The sequence below is a fragment of the Podarcis tiliguerta genome (assembly GCF_965153285.1).
Source record: "Podarcis tiliguerta genome assembly, chromosome: 8".
NCBI classification, from domain to species: Eukaryota; Metazoa; Chordata; class Lepidosauria; order Squamata; family Lacertidae; genus Podarcis; species Podarcis tiliguerta.
Genome location: NC_139541.1, coordinates 78,222,796 through 78,245,890, shown reverse-complemented (window position 1 = coordinate 78,245,890; position 23,095 = coordinate 78,222,796). Strand labels below are relative to the sequence as shown.

Below are 23,095 nucleotides of genomic sequence, written 5' to 3'. Positions count from 1 at the left end.
CGGTCAGTAGGCTAACTGGATATTTCATGATGGCTTATGATAAACTCAAAAGGATAAACAAAAAAGTCAGGCCTGTGTGCAAGCTTGAACTGAGCTGCAATGCATATTTTAAAAAATTAAGGGCCCCTTCATTCACTTTCATCTGAGCTGAAGCAGCTGAGAATTTCCACTGCACTGCTAGTTTCAGGTAAATGCCAAAGGACACGGGAGACCCAGCACCAAGCGTCAGCAGCCAAGTGCCACCCCTCCAGGGATGAGGGAGGCAAGGTTTTAAGTCCTGCCATTTGTTTAGAAGCAGCTGCTGAATCAGCATTTGCTGTATTGCAATGCTTTATTGCATGAGAGAATACGATATGATAATCTTTATTGTCATTGTCCCATACGGAACAACGAAATAGAAAAATCTACATAATCTACATTCAGAAACCAACAAGCCTGCTATCCCAGCTACCCCAACCTGGTTAGCCCCCTAAAAACTCTGATACCCCATTTTTAAATACAATAACTCCCTCTACAATGTTGATGCTGTGTCATCGCTAGCGTAGTTAAAATGGGGCTGCCCACAAGGAGTGATTAGCAGGCTTAGGGGGAGACCCTGAAACAGCAAAAATGGGAGCTAGTAATGTTGGCAATACTAGGGAAACAAAACAGGAAAGCGGTGGGGTGCAGCACTTCATACTGTGACATTTTGTTACAGCTCCTACTTGCAACACAGACCCAGAATCAGAGTGGGAGGCAGTGCGTGCAGAACAGTGAATCATGAAGAGATGTAGCAGGCAGCCTCCTCTGCGGTCAAACTCATTCCTTAATTTGTTATAGCCCGCTGGACATGTCTGCTAGGAATAAACCGAGCCTGCTCTCTGCAACTCACAAAGGACTGAACACTTCCTTATAAAAGGTGCTTTAATAGTAAAAAGGCAGATCTGTCAAAGCTCAAAGGAGTACTCGATGATGTCCGAACATCGGAGCAGCGCTTCTCTCTGTATCCCCAGCGGAGTCTGAAGCTCGGAGACCTGGAAGTTCAGGATGTCAATGTCGGATGCGCCAAACAAAGCTGTGACCTTGACCCTCTCGTACATGGTGAATCTGACGGGCCGCCCAGCCATGGCTGCGAGGCTGCGCAGGTAGCGTTCTCGAAGCGTCACACGGCTTTGCTGCTCCTGCTCTGTGCTGCCAGAGGAGAGGCTGGCAGGACCAAGGGCCTGGAAACGGGGAGAGTTGGGATCGAAGCCGCGGCTTGACCCGTCGGGTCCGTGGGGCAGGCGGATGACCGCAACCGGCACCTTCATCGTGCACCCCTGCTGGCAGAGAGGAGAAATACGTTATACAATTGGTGCCTTGTTTGTGTCAGCAGCAGCAGGTACTCTTAAGGAATAATTCAGGAGGTAAGTGCTCCTATGGCTTCGAATACATTCTGCCCTCCTATTCGCCTTGCTGAGCAGACCAAGTTACCTCTGTAGTTTAAAGTGTTTGAAATAGACTGCAGGATTTTTTGCTCTTGTTGCTGTGTTCCATAATCATGAGACGTATGAGCCCATTTTAATGTTGAAAGAAAAGCTTGTATGTTAAAGGAACCTTATGATTCTGCGCTAGGAGAGAGAAAAAAACCCAGACTTACAAAGATTTCTAGGTCCCGTGGCCTTAATGTTTGGATTTCTCACACCTGATCAAGATGGCGACAAATTTCACATCCTGTCTTCAACTGGTGGGTGTCAACAGGAGCACTAGCACCGTGCAAATAGAAGATTTGAGAAATGGGTCTCCAAATGTGTGTTTGAGTTAAATGTGGGTCATGGGGTGTGAGAAGGTTGAAGACAACCAGCTCTAGGTAAGCAATGTACTTTTGGTTCCAGGTGGGTGGTAGGTTAGGGGTTGGGAACCTCCGAGCAAAAGCAGCCTTCCAGCCCCTGGGTCTCCCTCCAGGCTACCCTCTTCTGTCAACCTTGCCCCTAAAGTGCTTTTGCCTGCCTGGACTGTGCCCTACAATGGCGATGAAGCCTCTTGCTAGAAAACCTCTGACCTCTGCACAGCTGGAATGTAGCCCACTGTACAAAAGGAAAAGTCTCACCCATTGCTCTGCCCAGGTCTGTCTCTGGCCCTGCCCACCACTGGTATGCAGCATGGCTGTTCTGCACCCCGCCCCCCATTACCCATTAGAGAATGAAAAATTATTCCCACCCTGTGCTGTAGATTTAGGGGAGAGGTGAGCCGCTGACTTGGAATTTTGGGTCACTTCTGGCCTGTGCCAAGGGCAGAACTCTTGCCAGCTGGGAGCTCTCTGCCCGCTGCAGCAGCCATGGCTGCTGGTCTTCAGGCAGCAGAGGGTTAAGCACAGGCCTATGGGGGCCTGTAAACAGGAAGTGCTGCTGCACGAGGACAGCCTGTTTTCCCCTCTGGACGGTGGCGGCACCAACTTGACGCTCCCTCACTGTGCCAACATCCTCTGTGGCGGGCGGCCAAGCCCAGGGTCAGCGGCGAAGAGGATGTTTTGCACAGCGAGCTGGAGAAACAGCCACCGGCAGCCAAGGACAACTCTGGTGCAAGGAGGAGAGCGAGAGGGGTTGGCCTGGGCCAGAAATGGAGGCTGCTGAATCCAGGAGCTTAGACTTTGAGCCAAACGCTAGGTAACTCTAGTTACCTAAAATGAATTTACTGCTTCCTCTCCACAGCATCCCTGGTGGACAGTAGCTTGAAGAAGAGGCGGTTAACCCCTGGGCCGATTCGGAATTCCCAAAGTTCCTTGCAATGGGAAAACCCGTGACAGTCGACCTCTGTTGGGTTTTTAGTGGAGATGTGCCCCCAGAGGACGACTGACTCCAAAAAGGCAGGGCAGTACGCACTAGCTTTGGGAGAAAGCAGCATGATTCACAGTCCTCTAGGCTCAAAGGATCCAGCCACAGAGCAGCCCTTCTGCTGCCTCTCTGCCCAATTTGTCATGCCTGTCTTGCCTCCTTCCAGTTGGTTGCCACTGGGTGAGGTTCTGCCATGGGTGTGATTGCAAGAGGGCTGCCTGTCCTCAGATGAGGCTACCTGCTGCATCTCTGCCTCTGGGTCCCAGGACTAGAAGAGGATTGAAGCGGGGGCAGCAGAAGCGGGTTACCCACAGCCATAGTCTGCACCTGCCAGTGCAAAACTCGGGTAGGGTATATACATAAACTGGGGGCAAGGGCTCTCTGTTGCAGCAACTGCCTCATCGGGTGCAAACCTGGCGTAGTTGAGGGAGGTAGCATGGGTGGAGATGCCTTTCCCAACTTGTAAGTGTACTTTTGACAATACAGAGTTAACTCCTCCTTCTGGACATTCCTTGCCTGACAGTTTTGTGACACACTCCATGAATCTACTCCATCCTCTTCCAAAGCCATTCAAGTTGGTAGCCAGGACACATACAGGTTCAGCATGCTCTCTGAACCACCTGGTGGGAGACGAAACGCTCCTGGTTTTTCAATTCTGGAGCACCAGAGGAAACCTTCCCGTGCTTCAAATGGACCACGTACCATGGAAGCTCCTGCAGAATTTTACTGGCGTCGGTGGTGGACTCAAAGCACAAGTTGCTGCTTGGGAATTATGGTGGCTTGCTTAGTGGTCAGGGTCCCCAGCATGAGCATGAAGAAAAGGCATCCCAGAATTGTAGAGTTGAAAGAGACCCCGAGGTTCATCTAGTCCAACCCCCTGCAATGCAGGGATCTCAACTAAAGCAGCCATTATACTGCACACCTCCAGCTTAAGGAGCTGCAATTCTGCCATGGGAAAGGACAGCCGAACTGCTGCGCATTCAATCTGGCTTAATGTGCGCCTGCAGCCAAGACCTTTTTCCAGCTTAGGCTTCTGGGAGGGAATGCCGCGAGCTTCAGCCTTGCTGGAGATTACCTCTCCCCAACCCCTCACCCAGGTCCCCAACGAGGCCACATTCCTGCACCGTGTGTTTGTTCCAAGAGTCTGCCTTGGGCGATGACCGCAGCGCTTCCTCCTCAGGCCCTGTTGACGCGCTCTTTCCACAGACAGCTCGTTCCCGGCGCGTGCTGTCTGGTGGCGGAGGAAGCGCTGGCCCCTGAAAGCCCTCTCCCCCTCTGGCCTGATAAGGACCTGGCCCAGATCCCCTACACTCCCGGGCAGCACGCCAGGAAGAACGGGGCCTGGGGAAGGGGCGGGTTGGCTGTTTTTCTGGCGAGGCTCGTGCCTTTGGGACGGCACTGGCTTCTGTTTGAACGTGACCTGAGAATCATCGCACGTGTTACTTTGAAGAAGAAGTGGGGCGGGGGCAGTCAAAGCGGCAATGTAAAAGCCTGCATTGACTTTGCAGGCGTGTAAATTGGGCTGCCAGAACAAACGCTGGGAAACTAGCCCTGTGCCAAGCGAAGCGTCGGGGTGGGTGACCTGTCCCTGTTTTTCAGTGTGCCTTAGTAGCAGGTTGATAAACGTCAGCTCCAGGTGGTAGGCAGCCCAAATTTCAGACTGGAAGGGTTGGCCTTCAAACAGTGTCACGTCGCCAATTTTGGCTCATGGTAGCAGCACCTTCTGGGTGTTTTCGAAGGCCTGTTGCTAACCGGGCAGTGGGGAGATGAAGAGTCGGCCAAATTTGGCCATCTTGTGTCCTTGGCCCAGCTGTTAACTGGTGAAGCAGATGTCCCATAATTTTCTGGGGTGGAGATGCAACTGGCCTCCTGTTCCCCACCTGGGATCAGAGCTGGCATAGCTCTCTTGCCTTCCTGGCAGGGCCGAAGCGAGTGGCGAGTCCAGAAAATGGGCCACCGTGCTGTGCTGGAGAGAGCGAAGAGGCGACAACTCACAACAAACTTGTTTGTTCTGGCTCGGCCTCCTGGCCTGGTTGACATCACATCCTGAAGGCAGCGAGGACGGCACCTCCACAGGCAGGGTGGGCAGAGCCCCAGCGCTCTGGAGAAGAGCTGGGAGGCTGGCCGGCCTCTGGCTCACTTGCCGAGCGAGGGAAGGACGACGTAGGTCGCTGGGGAGAAGCGGGGTGGCCATGGGGCTGTTCCCTGGCTTGGGCGACCTGAGAGAAGCAGCAGCAAGGTTGGGAGAGACCTAACGGCAAGGAAAAGCTGCTGGATTTGCAGGAGGGGGGAAAATGGATGCTTGCCAACAGCCTCAACCTTTGCAAGTAAGTACTTCTGAGCGGGGTGAACGGGGGACGCGGCATCCACACTGTCAACAACACTTCAGAAAAGCAACACTACCCTCCTTGTGAACGTGCTCAGAGGGCTCTTATGGGCAGTGCCCTGGATGGGCCCTTGCTTGCTCTGCTAATTTTACATGTATTAGCCGGGGCTTGGTGAAGAGGGTGTCTCAAGATAGCATCCAGCAGCAAGATGCCCTCATGAGAAGCTCCACCCACTGCCAGTCTGCCTGCCCACCTCTGGCGGAAACCCCACCCAACTAGTGCATGGTGCCACGTTGAGGGCAAGGCTACAGCCACTGTTCTAGAATCTTCCCACATTCATCAGCACAACACCTCAAAGGGCTTGTGCAATCTCCGGGGTACAGCTGACCTGAGTGCTTATGGTCAAGGCTAGTCGCAAATGTCGGCCTGTAGCAAACTGTGCCCATTTCGTGGGTGTTATAGGGCAAGCTCTCTGTGCCTCAGTTTCTCTCCATCGGTGGGTTCTCCTCCGCTGGAGGTTTTAAAACAGAGATTGGGTGGCCATCTGCCAGGGTTTCTTTAGCTGAGATTCCTACATTGCAGGGGGTTGGACTAGATGACCCTTGCGGACCCTTCCAACTCTACAATTCTATGGATGACAGAGGATGACTTCCTCTGTGGTAAGCTATGGGGAGGGTGAGTGAGGCATCAGGCATGATTGCCCACCCCAAGCCTAGGCAAACGGAAGATCAAGGAAGAGCAGGGATGTCAAAACATTAACAAAGGCCAGGACATTCTCTTATCTACCGCAGAATTCTTTCAAAGGCAAAAGACATGCTCTTGAAACAAAAACAAAAAATGCAGCAAACATCACTCTCAATAATCTAACTTGCTTGCTCCAAGAAGCCCCTCTGCTTTATCGCAACACATTTTCTTTGGCACTGAAACCCTTTTGCAAAGCAAAATGTGCACTTGATAAAATAAAGGGACCTGAACTCCCCAGGGTTTTGCTCTGTTCAAAAGTCTCAGCAGAGGCATTCTTTCTTCAGGCTTCTTTCATACTCACTAAGACCTTTGCTAGCAACTTGCCTGCAGCATCCTACGGAGACAGTCTGGGAGAAATTTAACACGCATACACTCTCTGAGGCTATATCCTAATCCCACAGAATTAACTGAACTGCATCAAATTATACTGATGTGCAGCACGGGGTAATTCACCCCACTACCAGCAGGGGGCACAACGCTAAAAAGGCAACCCATCTTTTTGACTGGCGCCCTTTAACTATAGTTTAATCTAGAGTATACATATTCCAAGTCAAATGCATTCTTTGATTTTCTGTTTTTTGGGGGGTGGGGTGGGGTGGCGGGGAGTGGAGAGGAAAAGGCAAAAAACAATAACCCAGGAAATGCAATTCTGTCTACAAGCCACATTCACCAACCATGTCTTTGTCTTCCCTCTGCCTCCCCCAGTTCCACAATGGTTTCTGGTAACTTGGCTGTTTTGGTGGTTCTGCTTATACCTCTTGAATTCTGGAGATCTGGAGGCCTCCTAGCGGCCTCTCCAGGAACTGCTGGCGAGAATGACTCCTCAAAGCAGGTCCCCATCCAAGCCCTCCAGACCATCCTGCTGAGACGCCTGGGCTTGCAACGGCGCCCGGAGCCAAGGGCGGGGCTTGTGGTCCCCCAATATCTTCTGGATCTCTACCAGTTCTGCTTGGGGAAGGCTCCCTCCTCCCTCAAAGAGACAGAGCTTCCCTTCCTGGAGGAACAAGCCGGGAGAGCCAACACCATCCGCACCTTCCACCATGTTGGTGAGCTTGCGATTGCCACATCTGCCTTCAAATTCCACATCTGGGCTGTTGGGGTGGCTGGGGCCTTGGGAAATTGGTTGGGGTAGCAGCAGAGGGGAGAAAAGCAGGGACATTTAGCCCAGGCCCTCCAGAAGTTGCTAGACTACATCTCCCATCATCTCCCTGAACATTGGCCATGCCAGCTGCAGGGGCTGATGGGAGCTGGAGTCCAACTAGAGCCAGTTACAGGCTCTCCATCCTTGAAGTGATTGCACAAAAGCAGGAGCCAGGGACAGGGATGAAGGAGAGGTGGAAAGCTGTAGATAAGCGGCCGCACTGCGTAAAGGGAAACAGAGGTAGCTCAGCAGGCAGGAACCTTGCTTTGCATGCAGAAGGTCCCAAGTTCAATCCCTGACACCCCCAGTTAAAAGGAAAGCCCCTCTGTTTGCCCTGGTCCTTAAGAGAGCCACTGCCAGCCACGGCTGACAATAAGAGGCTGACAAATAGCCTGACCTGGTAGAAGGCTCAGTTGGGAGAGAGCAAGACTCTTAATCTCAGGGTTGTGGGTTCATGCCCCACATTGAAAGATTCCTGCATTGCAGGGGGTTGCACTGACTAGATGACCCTTGTGGTCCCTTCCAACTCTACAATTCTGATTTTTGACTCTGAGGGTCAAACACGCTTCATCGAGGAGGAAGGAAAGGAAAGCTCCCTAATGCCAAGATACTTCAAGAATGCCCCCATGCTCTGCTTACTTAAGGAAGTTCTCTTCTTTTTCCCTCTTGGGTTTTGGGATGTGTATGATTTGTCTTGGGTTACAGCGCCACCTGCAGAGCAAGCAAGGCAACAGAGCCACACACAGAGTAGGAGCCAGGAACCCTGCACCACTTCAGGCAAGGACATGTCACTTCACAGAAAGGGATGCCAAGATATGGTTCTGATTCTTTAAAAAAACCCAAAAAACAGTCTAAGAAGAAAGTGCAGCACACTGCATAGCCACAAATAAGTATTTTCTTTTATTTTAAAAAGTTAGGACAATAACTTTGAGACAAATGACAGTTGTTGCTTGGGAGCTTCTTAGAAGCACCTGGATGGATGCAGGGGGCAAAACACAGAGCAGGCTAGACGGACAGTTGATTGGACACAAGAAGGCAATTCCTGCAGTCCTGGCATGGGCAGCCTTTGTGAATGTTGCTGAAATACAACTCCCACCAGACCCAGCAAGCATGGCTCATGGCCAGGGGCAATGGGAGCTGTAGTTCAGCAGCATCTGCAAGGCCAAAGGCTCCCCACACCAGCCCCAAACACTCAGTCCTCAATCCCTTTCCGGCTTCTGTTTCACATCTAGAGGATCTGGAAAACACCCCTGAAGCCGTAGATGGTTCGCTCTACTTCCTGTTCAACCTGACCTTGCTGCCTGTGGAAGAGGAGCTAACCGCCCTGGAGCTGCGCCTGTACCACTCGCAGAAGGAAAGCAGGGGTTTCCACATCAACATATACCAGGCAATGGGCCCCCTACCCGTTTCCGGAAACAAGAGCAGTCTCCTCCTGGCTCGCAGATTCTTGGCTCCCAAGCAGCCCAAGTGGGAGAGCTTTGACGTGACCGCTGCTTTCCAGAGGGCTGGGGGCCAAAGGCACCACCTTGGGTTTCTCATTGAGGTGGAGCGCCCCAACGGCAGCCAGGAGCTTCCTCGGCACCAGGCTCCGCTTCGCGCGAGGCGGTCTCCCGGAGAGGAGGAGGCCCAGTGGGCTCTAGAAAGGCCTCTGCTGGTCACCTACAGTCACGACCGGAGAGGGCAGCCTTTGACTCGTGGGAAGAGACAAAGCAGGAGCCAGCCGGGTGGGCTCACCCAGAAAGGAGGCCGGAGAGCCCCCAAGGGGCCAGCCTCCCGCAGCAAACGCAAAGGCCTGAAGCCCAAGGCCAAAGCCAGCACAAGGTGCCGGAGGCAGCGCCTGTTTGTAGATTTCAAGGAAGTTGGGTGGAACGACTGGATAGTTGCCCCCAGCGGCTACCACGCTTTCTACTGCTCCGGGGAGTGCCGGTTCCCGCTAGCCGACCACATGAACTCCTCCAGCCACGCTGTGGTGCAGACCATGCTGAGCTCGGTGAACTCCAGGGTGCCCAGGGCGTGCTGCGTCCCGACGGACCTCAGCCCCATCGCTATGCTCTACCTGGACCAACACGACATGGTGGTCCTGAAGACGTACCAGGACATGGTGGTGGAGGGCTGTGGGTGCCGGTAGAAACCACAGAGCAGGGATAAGCCTCCTCTCAGGTAACCCAAGCAGAGGGCTTGGCACCGTCACGAGTCTTTCTTCAGGCAACATGGAATTAATGTGTGGAATTTCCTACCACAAGAGGGGGGGACAGCCAGAAGATTAGATGGCTCAGCTGTGAGATACATGGGATATATGGGCACAGAGGCAGCATATGATTTAACACCAAACCCCAGAGGCAAACAGGCAAAGGCTATCACCAGCCTGCTGTACGAGACAGATGTACCTTGCCTCTGATTCAACAAGGCAGAATTCTCATGTTCTTATCACGCCTCATCAACTTCTCTATACGATGAATAGCTGCTGTTGTTGTTTTGAACTGTGATGACCTTTAGTCGAGCAATAAATGAGAAAGCTACCAAGCCTGTCACAGTGAGCATCCTTAAACCAAGGTGAAAACTGTGTGACGGTGTGGTTGCCACTAAAGGTGAATTCACATGACCAAAGAGAATCGGCACCAGACATTCCTGAAAAGAGGATTTGGGAGAGCTGGCTGACTTTTCACACATTGTTTATGGGGAACCTGTGGCTCTTCAAACTTGCTGGACTCCCAGCTCGCACGGACCCCAGGCTGCACAGCCAATGGCCCTACAATGCTTGAAGGACCACAGGCTTTCCCGATTCCTGCTCTAAAATAGAAGCTCTCTGTCAGTGCTTATCCGGTAGGGGAGAACAGTGGTTGTCAATTCTGCTGGAACTGACATTTGGGGTGAAAAAATGACAGATGTGTGCTCCCAGCAGCTGTTGTGTGAAACATGAAGCCCTCCCTAACACTTTACAGCGGGGATGTGGATTCCAATCCAATCTCCATCAGCTCCAGTCATCATTGCCACTAGTCAGGAATGATACAAGGTGTGCTCCAGCAGCACCTTCATTAAGCGTCTAATACCCCTGGGGGTTGTTTCTAAGCAGAGGGGCATCATAAACCTGACTGCACCAAATGTGTGGACAAAAAGGCAGCAAGAGACTGTCACAAGAGAGCAGGTGGTCCGTATCTTATTGGTGGAGAGTCAGCATTTTCTTCTGACCAGGGTGGATTTGATTTAAATCAAATCAATTTAAATCACTAGTCAGTAAGACTTGGTTTAAATCATTATTATTATTTTTTTACAGAAAGACTCATTCTTGGTGGTATAATCTTAAATATTTACAATGAGATGAAGGTTTCATTTTTTGGAATAATAAATTTTCAGAGTGCTTTTTACAGTTTTATCAAAAATTACTGACTTGCACAATTATTACACAAAGATCCCAAGACTTGCGGAGTATTCTGCTCACAAGGTTGCACTTTCATTTTTACTGCTTCACACTTAGCTACTTATGCAGATCTATTCCATTCAAAACAAATCTGTTCATTGAACCTCTTGGAACTTAGCATTTGGTAAGGGGTTAATTCTGTGTATATAAATTTGCAAAGGAACAATGGGATTAAAGTTTTTTCCTCAACTCTGTATGTTTATTTTATAACATTTTTCCTGTGAAGAGAAGGCATGTTATCTCTGCAGATACTAATTCACCCTTTTGAGAACTGCAAAAACAAGCATCTGTGATAATATCTTCTCGTTAGAAAAGCTGCCCCAAATAATCTTACAGAAAGCTCTGGATGAGCATGACATTGTGAACAGATTAATGGAATTCATTTACCTCAAAATCTAAACATTGCATGTAAAGCCTCATGCTACATAATTAAAAACAAATCCTTATTTCCTGATGAATAGCATTTGGACTATAATGTAACTTAAATAGAAAACCATCTTTAGAAATTTTTTTCCTCCAAAAGCAAAATTTTAAAAAATCCAATTTAAATTAAAAAAAATCCAAACTAAATTTAAAAATCTGATTTATTCATTTATTTTTTAAATAACTGACTTTATCCACCCTGCTTCTAACTACATACACCGGAAAAGCACCTTGCTAGTCATTGCTTCTAAGCCCCTACTTGGTGTCTCAAGGCAAGTCTCAAGTTCTGCTTCATAGCAAGGAAAGGGACAAAAAGCTCTGAGGAATGTGGTGGGGAGAAATGTAGCACTCAACAGGAATATGGTGCATTTTAGTGCACTGTTTTAAGTCAGCCTTCTCCAAACTGGCACACATCGACGCCCAATGTTGTTGGGACTACAATGGGATGGTGAAAGTTATAATCCAAAAAATCTGGAGGCCACTTGGGTGGGGAAAGTTTTTCAAAGGGCACAATATTTCTACTTTTGTGTCCATAAAAAAATGTATACAATGGTGAAATAATCTGTCCAGCTTTTGCTGATGTTTTTCTTCTTTTAAAAAAGATGAAAAATGGGTGGAAGAAAATGGGCTAAGATGCCACACTGAAGCTTTATGAAAGAGATGTCAGAGTTAATAGTGCACTCCAAAGTAAGTAATGTAGAGAGACAGAGCCAGTATCATGTGAGTGGATTCCAGTTTACAGGTCTGAAATGGGCTGGACAGGATGAACAGCAAGAAAACATCTATAAACACTTTTACCCCACCTCCCCGTCATCAAGACACCCAAGGAAGCTACGTACGCTAAAGGGTGGACACTGAAAAACCACACTATCAAAAACACATCAGAGTGAGCAACTAAACCAAATGCGGAGCAGGGCAAGAGAAAAATAAATTAACCAGAGACCCAGGAAGATTTAGCGTGGGAAGAGCTTTTGAGAATCAGAAGCTGGGTAGATCCAATCAATAACAGAAAAGTAACAGATGCTGTGATTAAAAATTAAAATGAAACCTGAATAACAGGATTCTTACTATTAAACTTTAAAGAATACAGACATATATTAAAACTGAATCATGCCCTCTCTCTTATATAGCTTGAGGCTATTTTTAGTATTAAAAGCAATCGAGAGGGAAGCATTTTATTATGAAGGTTAACCAACATAATGGGCACAATGGGCCTTGATTAATGTGAGCTTCCTATTGCACCGTAGCGAATAACCACATACCTTAGGATGTATATGCATATGCATATATATATATATATATATATATATGATAGACATAATCAGTGCTTTTTTCTGGGGGGACGCAGGTGTACACATACCCCTAAACTTTTTGTGAATCTTTGCATTTTTGTCCATTTACTGTATTTATTCTTTCCGATTTGAACTATTAAATGGTGATTTTCTTGAGTCAAAATGAGAGTACCCCTAAACATATATTTTTTTTTAGAAAAAAAGCACTGGATATAATATATTTCTCCATCTCCTACATGGGTTAGTTTATAATCTGGCCTTAGCCACCAGACCTGGAGTTATAGTCCAAAACAGGGGTTGGGAATCGCTAGCCTATGGGCCAAATTTGGCTCAACCCAAGTTGCCATTTTCCCCGAACCGCCCCCACCTATCCCATACCTCACAACCTATGTGATGTCAGGGGTGGGGGCAGACAGAGATGCACCTGGATAACAACAACAACAATTTATTATTTATACCCCGCCCATCTGGCTGAGTTTCCCCAGCCACTCTGGAGGGCTCCCAACTGAGTGTTAAAAACAATACAGTATTAAATATTAAAAACTTCCCTAAACAGGGCTGCCTTTAGATGTCTTTTAAAGATAGGATAGCTGCTTATTTCCTTCACATCTGAAGGGAAGGTGTTCCACAGGGTGGGCGCCACTACCTAAAAGGCCCTCTGTCTGGTTCCCTGTAACCTCACTTCTTGCAATGAGGGAACCGCCAGAAGGCCCTTGGCGCTGGATCTCAGTGTCCGGGCAGAACAATGGGGGTGGAGACGCTCCTTCAGGTATACTGGGCCTTTGAGGCCGTTTAGGGCTTTAAAGGTCAGCACCAACACTTTGAATTGTGCTCGGAAACTTACTGGGAGCCAATGCAGATCTCTCAGGACCGGTGTTATACTGTATGGTCCCGGCAGCTGCTCCCAGTCACCGGTCTAGCTGCCGCGTTCTGGATTAGTTGTAGTTTCTGGGTCACCTTCAAAGGTCGCCCCACGTAGAGCGCATTGAAGTAGTCCAATCGAGAGATAACTAAAGCGTGCACCACTCTGGCGAGACAGTCCACAGGCAGGTAGGGTCTCAGCCTGCGTACCAGGTGGAGCTGGGATACAGCTGCCCTGGACACAGATTTGACCTGCGCCTCCATGGACAGCTGCGAGTCCAAAATGACTCCCAGGCTGCGCACCTGGTTCTTCAGGGGCACAGTTACCCCATTCAGGATGTGAGAAGGAGTAATCAATTGTGCCTCAAACCCAGTGGAAATTTACAGAAGACCCTGTATGCAGGCAGAGTCAGCAGCTTGAGCGTGCTTCCTGTCAGTTAGACCACAAAAGACCACAAAAAACCACAAGGAGCTTCAGAATGTATAGCTCCCATATTAGGAAAAGAGTGTAGATTGGTCTATGTATTAGAGTTGTGTTGAATTGCAATAGGTAGATTGTAAGCCAAGCCTCTAAGGGAGGGGCGGCAGCAATAGGAACAAAAGTCACGATCCGTAGCTTGCTCGGGGCCTCTTCGTACTCTTGAGTGCGGGGGGGCCCGCCTTTGCAAACGCGTTGCAAATAAAAGGGTTATCCTTATATCCAGGTTTCCTTGTCTTGTTTGGTGACCACGTTCAATATACCACAAATTGGCGCTCCAACGTGGGGCCCTCGACGAGCTGTGCAGCGACCCCCGGTGAATGGGTAGGCGCCACTCCGATTTTTCGGAGAAACCCGACCCGGGCGTGTCTGTGACGGTTCACGAGGGCTGATTGACGGAAACCTGATATAGGGAACTGAATCCGAGACTGAGAAGGAGAGATATCGTGGTCGGGGACCGTGAGTACCCAGCGGGGACGCCCGCCTGTTCACTAGTCGAGGGAAACGGCGCTGAACTGCATTGGGTGAGTAAGCTTTGGGATTGGAAAGAAGGAGGGGGTGAGTGATTCGTCTCCTGAGTGAAAGAGAGGCTCCATACGGACGCGTGAGTGTGGATCAGGACCTAGTCCTGACGAGAGGATTAGCTTGCGGTTCCGTGGTCCCGCGAGGGAAACGGCCAGGCGAGTCCGCGTGAATCTGTGAGTGAGCGGTTGTGAGACATTGTAACAATGGGCAAGGGACAGAGTACGTGTAGAAAAGGGTCTAATGGAGGAAAGCAGGATCCCATCGATCCGAATAGTCCCTTAGGGCAGGTCCTATTGGAATGGAATGAGGATGGGGTGAGACAGTATACTAGGGGCTTGACCAAAGTAAGGATGGTTAAATTCTGCAGGGTGGTTTGGCCCCAATATCCAATAGGACCTGAGGGAGGTTATAATTGGAACCCAGAAGGAGAGACTGATACATATTGGATGAAACAACTGCAGTACTATCTGATTAGGCAGAAGAAAGAGGGTGAGAAACCCTATTTGGAAGTCTGGTTCCACGTTAAGTTTTTTGGACCAGACCCCCCTCCCTTGGCCAAACAATACCCGGTAAGGACAAAGGAGGAGGATTCGGAGGATGAGAGAACAGTACCCTCAGCCCAACCTCCCCCTGCTCCTGCCCCGGCAGCCCCAGTGAACCCGGAAAATCTCTCTTCCCCTCCGGACACGCCAAAGGCGGGAAAGGGGGACAGAGAAGTACAAACTGGTAAAGATTCAACAGACCATACATCTCCTGGGCGTAGGTCGTGTAGGTCGTCCCCTTCGTGGCTGGCCCCTTCGTGGTCGGGAGAGGCAGGCGTTTCACTCACTCCGTCTGCTCCATCTCCACCCCCTTATAACGACAACCGTTATTCGCGTTTGAAGAGGGAGGCGGGCCAACTCGTAAAAGATGTGGAAAGTCTGCCCTTCCAGTCAGCTGGGCCAAGAAGGGAAGATAAGACAATTGATAGTTTCCCCCTCCGTGAAACCCCAGGGGGTATTGATGCACAGGGACGTCCAGTTATGGTATACGTGGTGAGTCCCATTAAACCCTCGGAACTTAGGGAACTAAAGCAGACTTTGCCCAAGTTACATGAAAATAGCCAGGAGGTGGCGAACCTCTTACAGATGTGGATGGGACCCCACCTATACACATATACCGAACTAATGTACATTTTAGGACATTTATTTACACCTGAAGAGAAAGCACTAATAAGGAGAGCAGCCATGACTTATTGGGACGAGAGGCAGCTGGCAGACCAGGCGGCAGGGGATAACCAGGTGGCAGTAGTGGCAGGAGAGCAGAAATTCCCTCTGAGGGATCCCCCCTGGAACCCTAATGAGCCAGGCCATCGAACACACTTGAAGGACTTGAAGGACATAATAATAGAAGGAATCAAACGGGCGGTCCCTCAAAGTACTAACCTGACCAAGGCTTTTGAGGTTCACCAACAGAGGGATGAGTCCCCAGGGGACTTCGTCCAGAGGATCAGGGAACACCTGACCAAATATTCAGGTGTAGTCCCGGACTCGGGGGCCTTCGATGGTCTCTTAAAGATGCAATTTGTGACAAAGGCTTGGCCAGATATACAAAAGAAGTTACAAAAGATGAATTGGCAAGAGGCCACCACCTCAGAATTAGTGAGGGCTGCCCAGCAGGTTTACGTCAATAGGGATGTAGTAAAAAGTAAACAGAAGTGCCAAATGATGGCAGCTACCTTGCAGAAGGCTTGGGAGGGTCCCCAGGCAAGCAAAACCGGACAGGGGCAGGCCAGGGGAGGTCTGAACTACAGAGGAAGAGGGGGAAGAGGAGGAGGCTTCCGGCCCACCGGACTCATTTGCTACCGATGCAACAAACCTGGACATTATGCCCGAGAATGTCGTACTCCTAGGGACCAACTTCCGGTGACTCACCCTCCTGAGGGAAGACCAGGCCCACGGACAGGGGATCGGGGGTCAGAAGAGGGTGTGACTGAGCTTTTCAGCCTATATGATGAATAGGGGTCCTCCGGCTCAGGCCCTAGGACCCGGAATGAGCCACTGGTGAACCTATGTGTGGGTCCTTTTAGGAAGACATTAGTCTTCTTGGTTGATTCGGGGGCCACTCGGTCCTCTGTATGCATGCTACCACAAGGGGTGAACAAAACAGATCACAATTTAAAAGTCGTAGGGGTAAGTGGGAAACCAAAAGAAGTTGTTCAGTTAGACAATACTGAAATCAGAAGGGGAGAAAGAATAGTGGTAGGGTCGCTATTGCTAATACCAGATTCGGGAATAAATATATTGGGACGGGACCTGATGGTTCAGTTAGGATTCCAACTGATGGATTTAAATGCTGGAACCCCTATGTATGTTTTGAGAGAGGAGGATGAAGAACAGATAAACCCCGGGGTATGGGCGGATGGGCGAACTGTTGGAAGATTAGATATAAGTCCCATTAGGATTACTGTCAAACCAGGGATCACCCATTTGTGGACCCCACAATACCCAATGAAGAGAAAAGGGAGATTAGGGTTGCAACCAGTGGTGGAAGGACTGATACAACAGGGCCTTTTGGAATCAACAATGTCCCCTTTTAATTCCCCGATTTTGGCAGTACAAAAGAAAGATGGGAAATATCGGATGGTGGAGGACCTGAGAAATATAAACAGCATAGTAGTGCCCCGTTTCCCGGTGGTCCCGGACCCCTATACCATGTTGAGCCGAATACCACCCAGCACACGGTGGTACACGGTCATAGACCTAAAAGATGCCTTTTGGACGTGCCCTCTTGATGAAGATAGTAGGGACCTATTTGCTTTTGAGTGGGAGGACGCCCATACTGGGCGGAAACAGCAATATCGATGGACAGTGTTACCCCAGGGATACACCGAGAGCCCTCTTTTGTTTGGCCAAGCGATAGGGGAAAAGCTGGCAGATTTTCAGACCCAGGGTCCCAACCGTCTTTTGCAGTATTTTGATGATTTATTATTGATAGGGGAGAAGGAAAAAGAGGTCAAACAGGACTCGATCAGACTCTTGAACTGGTTGGGAGCACTGGGTGTGAAAGTGTCTAAAGAGAAGCTCCAGTTTACGGAGCGGAAAGTTAAGTATTTAGGCCACATTCTAGAAGGGGGAACCAGGAAATTAGATCCTGAGCGAGTTAAGGGGATTCTAGAATTAAAACCCCCTAAAAGCAAAACCGATGTCAGGAGGATGTTGGGGTTGTTGGGATATTGCAGGCTATGGATAGACCAGTACGCCAAGCTGACACAATTTCTGAATAAGAAACTCATGGGGAAGGAGGAAGTGGAATGGGACAAGGAAGATCAAAAACATTGGGAAGAGATAAAGCGGACTCTGATTGAGGCACCGGTATTAGCCCTACCCAACCTCCAACAGCCATTTCACCTGTATGTCACCACAACTTCCCAAACCGCTGTAGGGGTCTTGGCCCAAAAGAGAGGTGGGCGATATCAACCCGTTGCATACTTGAGCAAGACTTTAGAACCAGTAGTACGGGCCTGGCCCTCATGCATCCAGTCGGTGGCGGCCGCTGCAGAATTAGTGGTTGAGAGCAGGAAATTGACCTTTGGGGGAGTCCTAATAGTACACAGCCCCCATCAGATTAATTCAGTCATGACAGGGGCCGCGTCCACCTGGATGACTGACGGCCGCCTTGTAAAATATGAAGGTATATTGAGAACTGGTTCTGACATCACCATAGGAACAGACAGGAATTTGAACCCCGCTGAGTTCCTGAGGGGAGAAAGGAAGGAGTGGGAATTAGATGAGCATGATTGCCTAAATGACATACAGCTAATGGCGAAAGTCAGGGAAGACCTGATGGAAACACCTCTCCCCGATGGAGAACGGTGGTTTGTAGATGGATCCAGCTATGTGAAAGAGGGAAAGAGGAGGTCAGGATATGCTGTAGTGCTGGAAAATGGAGACACGATAGAAAGTGGGGCCCTCCCAAACACGTGGTCAGCCCAGAAATGTGAAATAATGGCACTGACCCGAGCCTTGGAGTTGGGGATAGGTCTGGAAGTAACCATTTGGACAGATTCACGGTATGCTTGGGGAGTAGTACACACCTTTGGTAGAACATGGAGAGAGAGAGGATATATTAGGGCAGATGGAAAGCAGATAGAACACATGATGCTCCTTGAACGTCTGTTAGATGCCCTATGCGGACCCCGAAGGATAGCCGTGGTACATATATCGGCACATACACGCGGGAAAAGCCCGGAAGAGATGGGAAATGCATGGGCGGACCTAAGGGCAAAGGAAGCGGCGGAGGGTACACCAAATGAGGAAATCATCCAACAATGTGCTCTCCGGGTCCCCGTTTTGACCCCATTAGACACGGCCAAATTAGTATTCACCCCCAGAGAGAAAGAATACATGGTCAAAGAAGGATGGAAAGAAAAGGAGGGTGGTTGGGAGACCCCAGAGGGACAAATGGTACTCCCCAAAACAACTATGATGGGAATCTTGGAGAAAGTGCACGAGAGTGGACATTTTGGGACTGAAGGAATGATTAACTTAGTTAAGCCCCTGTATTGGAGCCGTGACATGTGGCCAATGGCTCATGCCATCGCCTGGAAATGTTTAATTTGTCAGAAGGTTAATAAAACGCGGGCAAAGAAGACAGAAAGAGGGGGGAGACCCCTCGCAGTATGGCCTTTTCAACGAGTGCAAGTAGACTTCACTGAATTACCGGAGAGGGGAGGGCAGAAGTACTTATTGGTCTTCAAAGACCACCTGACGGGATGGGTGGAAGCATACCCCAGTAGAAAGGCCACAGCTCAAGTAGTCACCAAAAACATACTAGAAAGCCTCATTCCTAGGTATGGAATGATCGAGACATTGGACTCAGACCGAGGGACTCATTTCACCCAAAAGGTGCTGCAGGAAGTCATGGGGTTGGTAGGAATAAAATGGGACTTTCATACTCCTTGGCACCCCGAAAGTAGCGGGAAGGTGGAGCGTGCAAACGCAGAAATTAAAAAACATTTGACTAAATTATACTTGGAAAATGGACTACCTTGGACGAAAAATCTACCCCTGGCTTTGTTGCGAATGCGGGTAGCTCCTAGGAAGGACACGGGATTGTCCCCTTTTGAGATGATGATGGGACGGCCTTACCTGACACAGCTGGGGAACCCCCAGATAGTATTCAAAGACTTGTTTCTGAGGAAATATTTGCAGTCACTGTCCCAGTCCTTATTATCTCTCCATAGGCAGGGAGTCTTGGCACAAAGACCCCCGTTGTTGGAACAACAACACCTTTTCCAGCCTGGCGACTTGGTCCTGATCAAAACGTGGAAGGCGGAGAAACTCAGCCCGAGTTGGAATGGTCCTTTCCAGGTCCTGCTCACCACTGAGTCAGCAGTACGGACCCGAGAACACGGATGGACTCACTATCACCGGGTAAAAAGGGCCCCGCCTGAGAGTTGGACGGCAACACCGAGCCCAGACAATCCGTTGAAGGTGAAACTCACCAGATCAGGGACCAGGAACCAGGGAGGAGATTAAGGACAGTGAATGCTTTCCTGATGTGTTTATTTTGTACTTGCAAGTGTTTCTACGAATGTTGTTGCTGCGCTCACTGTGAAGCATGTGTTTGTTGCGTGCATTGTACTGAAGAATGCTCTATAGTCTTTGTAGAGGACATAATAATTCAATATTGTAGAGTCACTCTGCAGGGGGTGGTCCATTGTGAGTTACTAGAGACCCCCACGGTGACTCTAGCCTTGAGATATTTGAGGAAAACGCCAGATCCGAGACACTTTCCCTGAGCCATGAGAGGGTTAATGCTCCTTTTCCTGGGTCTGGGCATTGCCCGGATTTGTTCAGGCACCCAGGACCAGGAATGTACAGAGTGTATTCAGACCACAAAGACAGGGAATAAAGTCACCAGGACTTTAATGTATTACAATGTGGCTCCGGAGTGCCTCACACAATTAAGACCGTGTATATATAATCAAACTCAGTATTATAGGTGTCAGACCAAAGAAAATAAGACAGAATGCTATGAACCTCTGGTGGTGGGGCCGATCACTTCAAGTGTATATGTATATGGATACAAAGGGGGAACTGCAAACAAAGGGGGGGAAAGGAAGAAAATGTTCTCTATAGCCCAAGACAGGCAGGGGTACATAGCACACAATGTAACGAGGGGAGGGAAAGCAGTCCACGTATGTTTCGATGCATGCACCGCTATAGCCAAGGGACAAGGCCCGAACAACCAGGCAGGAGTGACATGTGGGTCCCACAGCTGGGAACAATCATATTTACAGGACAGGAAGTACTTGTTCAAACAGATAAGAGGGACCAATGTGGGAGCAGGGGGTGGAGCATGGAATTATTGGTACACAGAGGGGGTCAAGTCGAAGCCCACATATAGAGGACCTGAGGGGATAAACCTCACAAGGAGGGGCGCATCCACAGATTGTAAAAAGGGGGAATGTAATCCTATCTGCTTATGGGCCAGGGAATCGGTGTCCACCACACCGAAACACATATACCTAGGATTGGGAATAGAGGGCACAGGTAAGGACCCCTATGGTTATTTAATTATCCAAGTGCATACTACCAGAGTCACCAAAAAGCCCCTATCAGTCTACGAAGAGTTCGAGGAGGAGATGCAACAACTCAACCATCTCCCTCTTCCACCTAAAGCTCACAACATGTTTCTAAGCTTAGCCGAAACAATTGCAAAAGAACTAACAGTCAGGAATTGTTTTGTATGCGGGGGCACCAACATGGGGGATCAATGGCCCTGGGTAGCCCATGAGGTGAACTATACTGAGGTCTATAAAAGCCAAAAGAATTTTACCTACCACCATTTGGGAAATGAGATATGGCAGATCTCTAATCAGCTGGTGGGAACAGAATGCTTTCTAAGGAATGACACCAATGGAACATGGGTAGGGAATATGCCCTGCCTAGGGCAATGGAATAGTAAAGAATGGTGGAGCTCGGATAATTCCTCCAAAAAGTGGCCCTCACCTTTAGCCAACATGACTAATATGACCTTTCTGCAGGACCCCCAAAATACCACTTTAGAATGGACAACCCCAGATGGATTTTATTGGGCATGTGGGTCCTATGCATATAACCGGCTCCCTTTAAAATGGACAGGCTCATGCGTGTTGGCCACCTTGCGGCCTAGCTTTTTCTTGCTCCCCTTAGAAGTAAAATCCAAATTGGGAATGCCTGTCTACGATGAAATAGGGCCCAGGAAAAAGCGGGCTATTCATATAGGGAATTGGAAAGACACCGAATGGCCCCCGGAACGAATAATACAGTATTATGGGCCAGCGACATGGGCTAATGATGGGACTGCAGGGTCATTCGGACGGGATCCTATTTATTTGCTAAACCGAATAATACGCTTACAAGCTGTGGTAGAGATAATTACTAATGAAACTGCTTCTGCTTTAACTAAACTGGCTAAAGAAAGTGCCAAGAGCCGCACTTATATTATGCAAAATAGATTAGCGCTCGATTATTTATTGGCCAAGGAAGGAGGGGTTTGTGGTAAATTTAACCTGACTAACTGTTGTATTGAAATAGATGATAGTGGAAAAGTAGTTAAGGATATAGCAGATCGCATGATTAGGCTAGCACATGTCCCGGTACAAACATGGGAGGGGTTGAACTTCAAGGACATGTTTAGATCTTGGTTTCCCAAATTGCCCGGGCTACAGGCAATAGTGGCCCTTATTGGACTCATAGCTGCTGGGTGTGTGTTAATTCCATGTGTTTTGCCCATATTTGTAAGGGCAATCAATAATTCTCTTTCTCTACTAGCGCAAAGGCAGGTCCAAACCCAGCTAATGTCCATGCGGTATGCCCCTGTGCCTACGGAGGGCGAAGAAGGAGAACATTGGGAATTGTTATGTGAATTTGAGGCAGGGTACAACAAGAGGGGGGAATTGTGAGAAGGAGTAATCAATTGTGCCTCAAACCCAGTGGAAATTTACAGAAGACCCTGTATGCAGGCAGAGTCAGCAGCTTGAGCGTGCTTCCTGTCAGTTAGACCACAAAAGACCACAAAAAACCACAAGGAGCTTCAGAATGTATAGCTCCCATATTAGGAAAAGAGTGTAGATTGGTCTATGTATTAGAGTTGTGTTGAATTGCAATAGGTAGATTGTAAGCCAAGCCTCTAAGGGAGGGGCGGCAGCAATAGGAACAAAAGTCACGATCCGTAGCTTGCTCGGGGCCTCTTCGTACTCTTGAGTGCGGGGGGGCCCGCCTTTGCAAACGCGTTGCAAATAAAAGGGTTATCCTTATATCCAGGTTTCCTTGTCTTGTTTGGTGACCACGTTCAATATACCACAAGGACCAGGGAGTCCCCCACACCAGCCCGCCCCCTGTCCCCCCAAAACAGTACTTCTGTCTTGTCAGGATTCAACCTCAGTCTGTTAGCCGCCATCCATCCTCCAACCGCCTCCAGGCACTCACACAGGACCTTCACCGCCTTCACTCAGTCCGCTCCATGACTGAGTTCCCCAGAAAGCAGCTTTGAGCTTCGCCTGGTCATGACGCCAGGCCCAAGCGCTTCTTCCCACATCCTGTATTAAGCTAAAAACTCTTTGAAAACAGACGCTCCTCTCTCTGGCCATAAATATTGCCTCTCAGTTATGAAACAATTCAGTTAACGCCGACTAACCTGCATAGGCCTTGTTCGGTCTCCTCAAGTCGTCATGGCAACCCCAAACCGTTCCGCTCAAAATTGCGGGCCTCAAAGCACTCAGCACGTTGGCGGCCCGGACAGGAAGGAGCAGCCTCTTCACCCGGAAGTACATTATTATGAGCGGACGACAAGCCGCTCTTCCCTTATCGGCTTTTTTTTAAATGTCCCCTCTGCTAATAGGAGGACTGGGAACTCTATGACTCTGCCCTGTATGCCCCTAGGCGGCGGCGAGCGGCGTTGGCCCATGTGCCTGCACCCCCGCCTCCCGCTCCTCCTAGCGATTGGTGGGATGAAAGATGAAAGGGAAGCGCGTGATCGTTACGTCATGATCAGGAGGCCCTCCGTGTTCCGCCATTCCTTGTCTCGCCGTCAGCACATTCGAGGACACCCATCCTTCCATTTCCCT

The 23,095-nt window shown here is 49.3% G+C and overlaps 2 protein-coding genes across 3 annotated transcripts; one reads left to right on the top strand and one right to left on the bottom strand.

Annotated features, from left to right (window-relative positions):
* Positions 1–885: 885 nt before the first annotated feature.
* Positions 886–22,918, bottom strand: GEMIN7 (gem nuclear organelle associated protein 7). Of its 2 annotated transcripts, none has more exons than XM_083456385.1 (2): positions 22,662–22,918; positions 886–1,298 (listed from the first exon to the last, which is right to left on the bottom strand). In XM_083456385.1, exon 2 carries the CDS (start codon positions 1,287–1,289, stop codon positions 927–929), a length of 363 nt encoding a protein of 120 aa, XP_083312511.1. In that variant the 5' UTR covers positions 1,290–1,298; positions 22,662–22,918; the 3' UTR covers positions 886–926. The 2 variants fall into 2 exon arrangements, with proteins under 2 accessions (XP_083312511.1, XP_083312510.1); XM_083456384.1 differs by having other exon boundaries at positions 22,666–22,912.
* Positions 4,888–10,611, top strand: LOC310684457 (bone morphogenetic protein 2-like). Its single transcript, XM_083455651.1, has 3 exons — positions 4,888–5,119; positions 6,569–6,909; positions 8,237–10,611. The coding sequence occupies exons 1-3, from the start codon at positions 5,091–5,093 to the stop codon at positions 9,130–9,132; spliced, it is 1,266 nt and encodes a 421-aa protein (XP_083311777.1). The 5' UTR covers positions 4,888–5,090; the 3' UTR covers positions 9,133–10,611.
* Positions 22,919–23,095: the final 177 nt, after the last annotated feature.

Bases quoted from the DNA above. Each gene is read 5' to 3' on its own strand.
- LOC310684457 (XM_083455651.1), top strand. From the start codon at position 5,091: ATGCTTGCCAACAGCCTCAACCTTTGCAA. The intron at 5,120-6,568 runs GTAAGTACTTCT...TGCCTCCCCCAG, and splicing joins AACAGCCTCAACCTTTGCAA to TTCCACAATGGTTTCTGGTA. The intron at 6,910-8,236 runs GTGAGCTTGCGA...TTTCACATCTAG, and splicing joins CCGCACCTTCCACCATGTTG to AGGATCTGGAAAACACCCCT.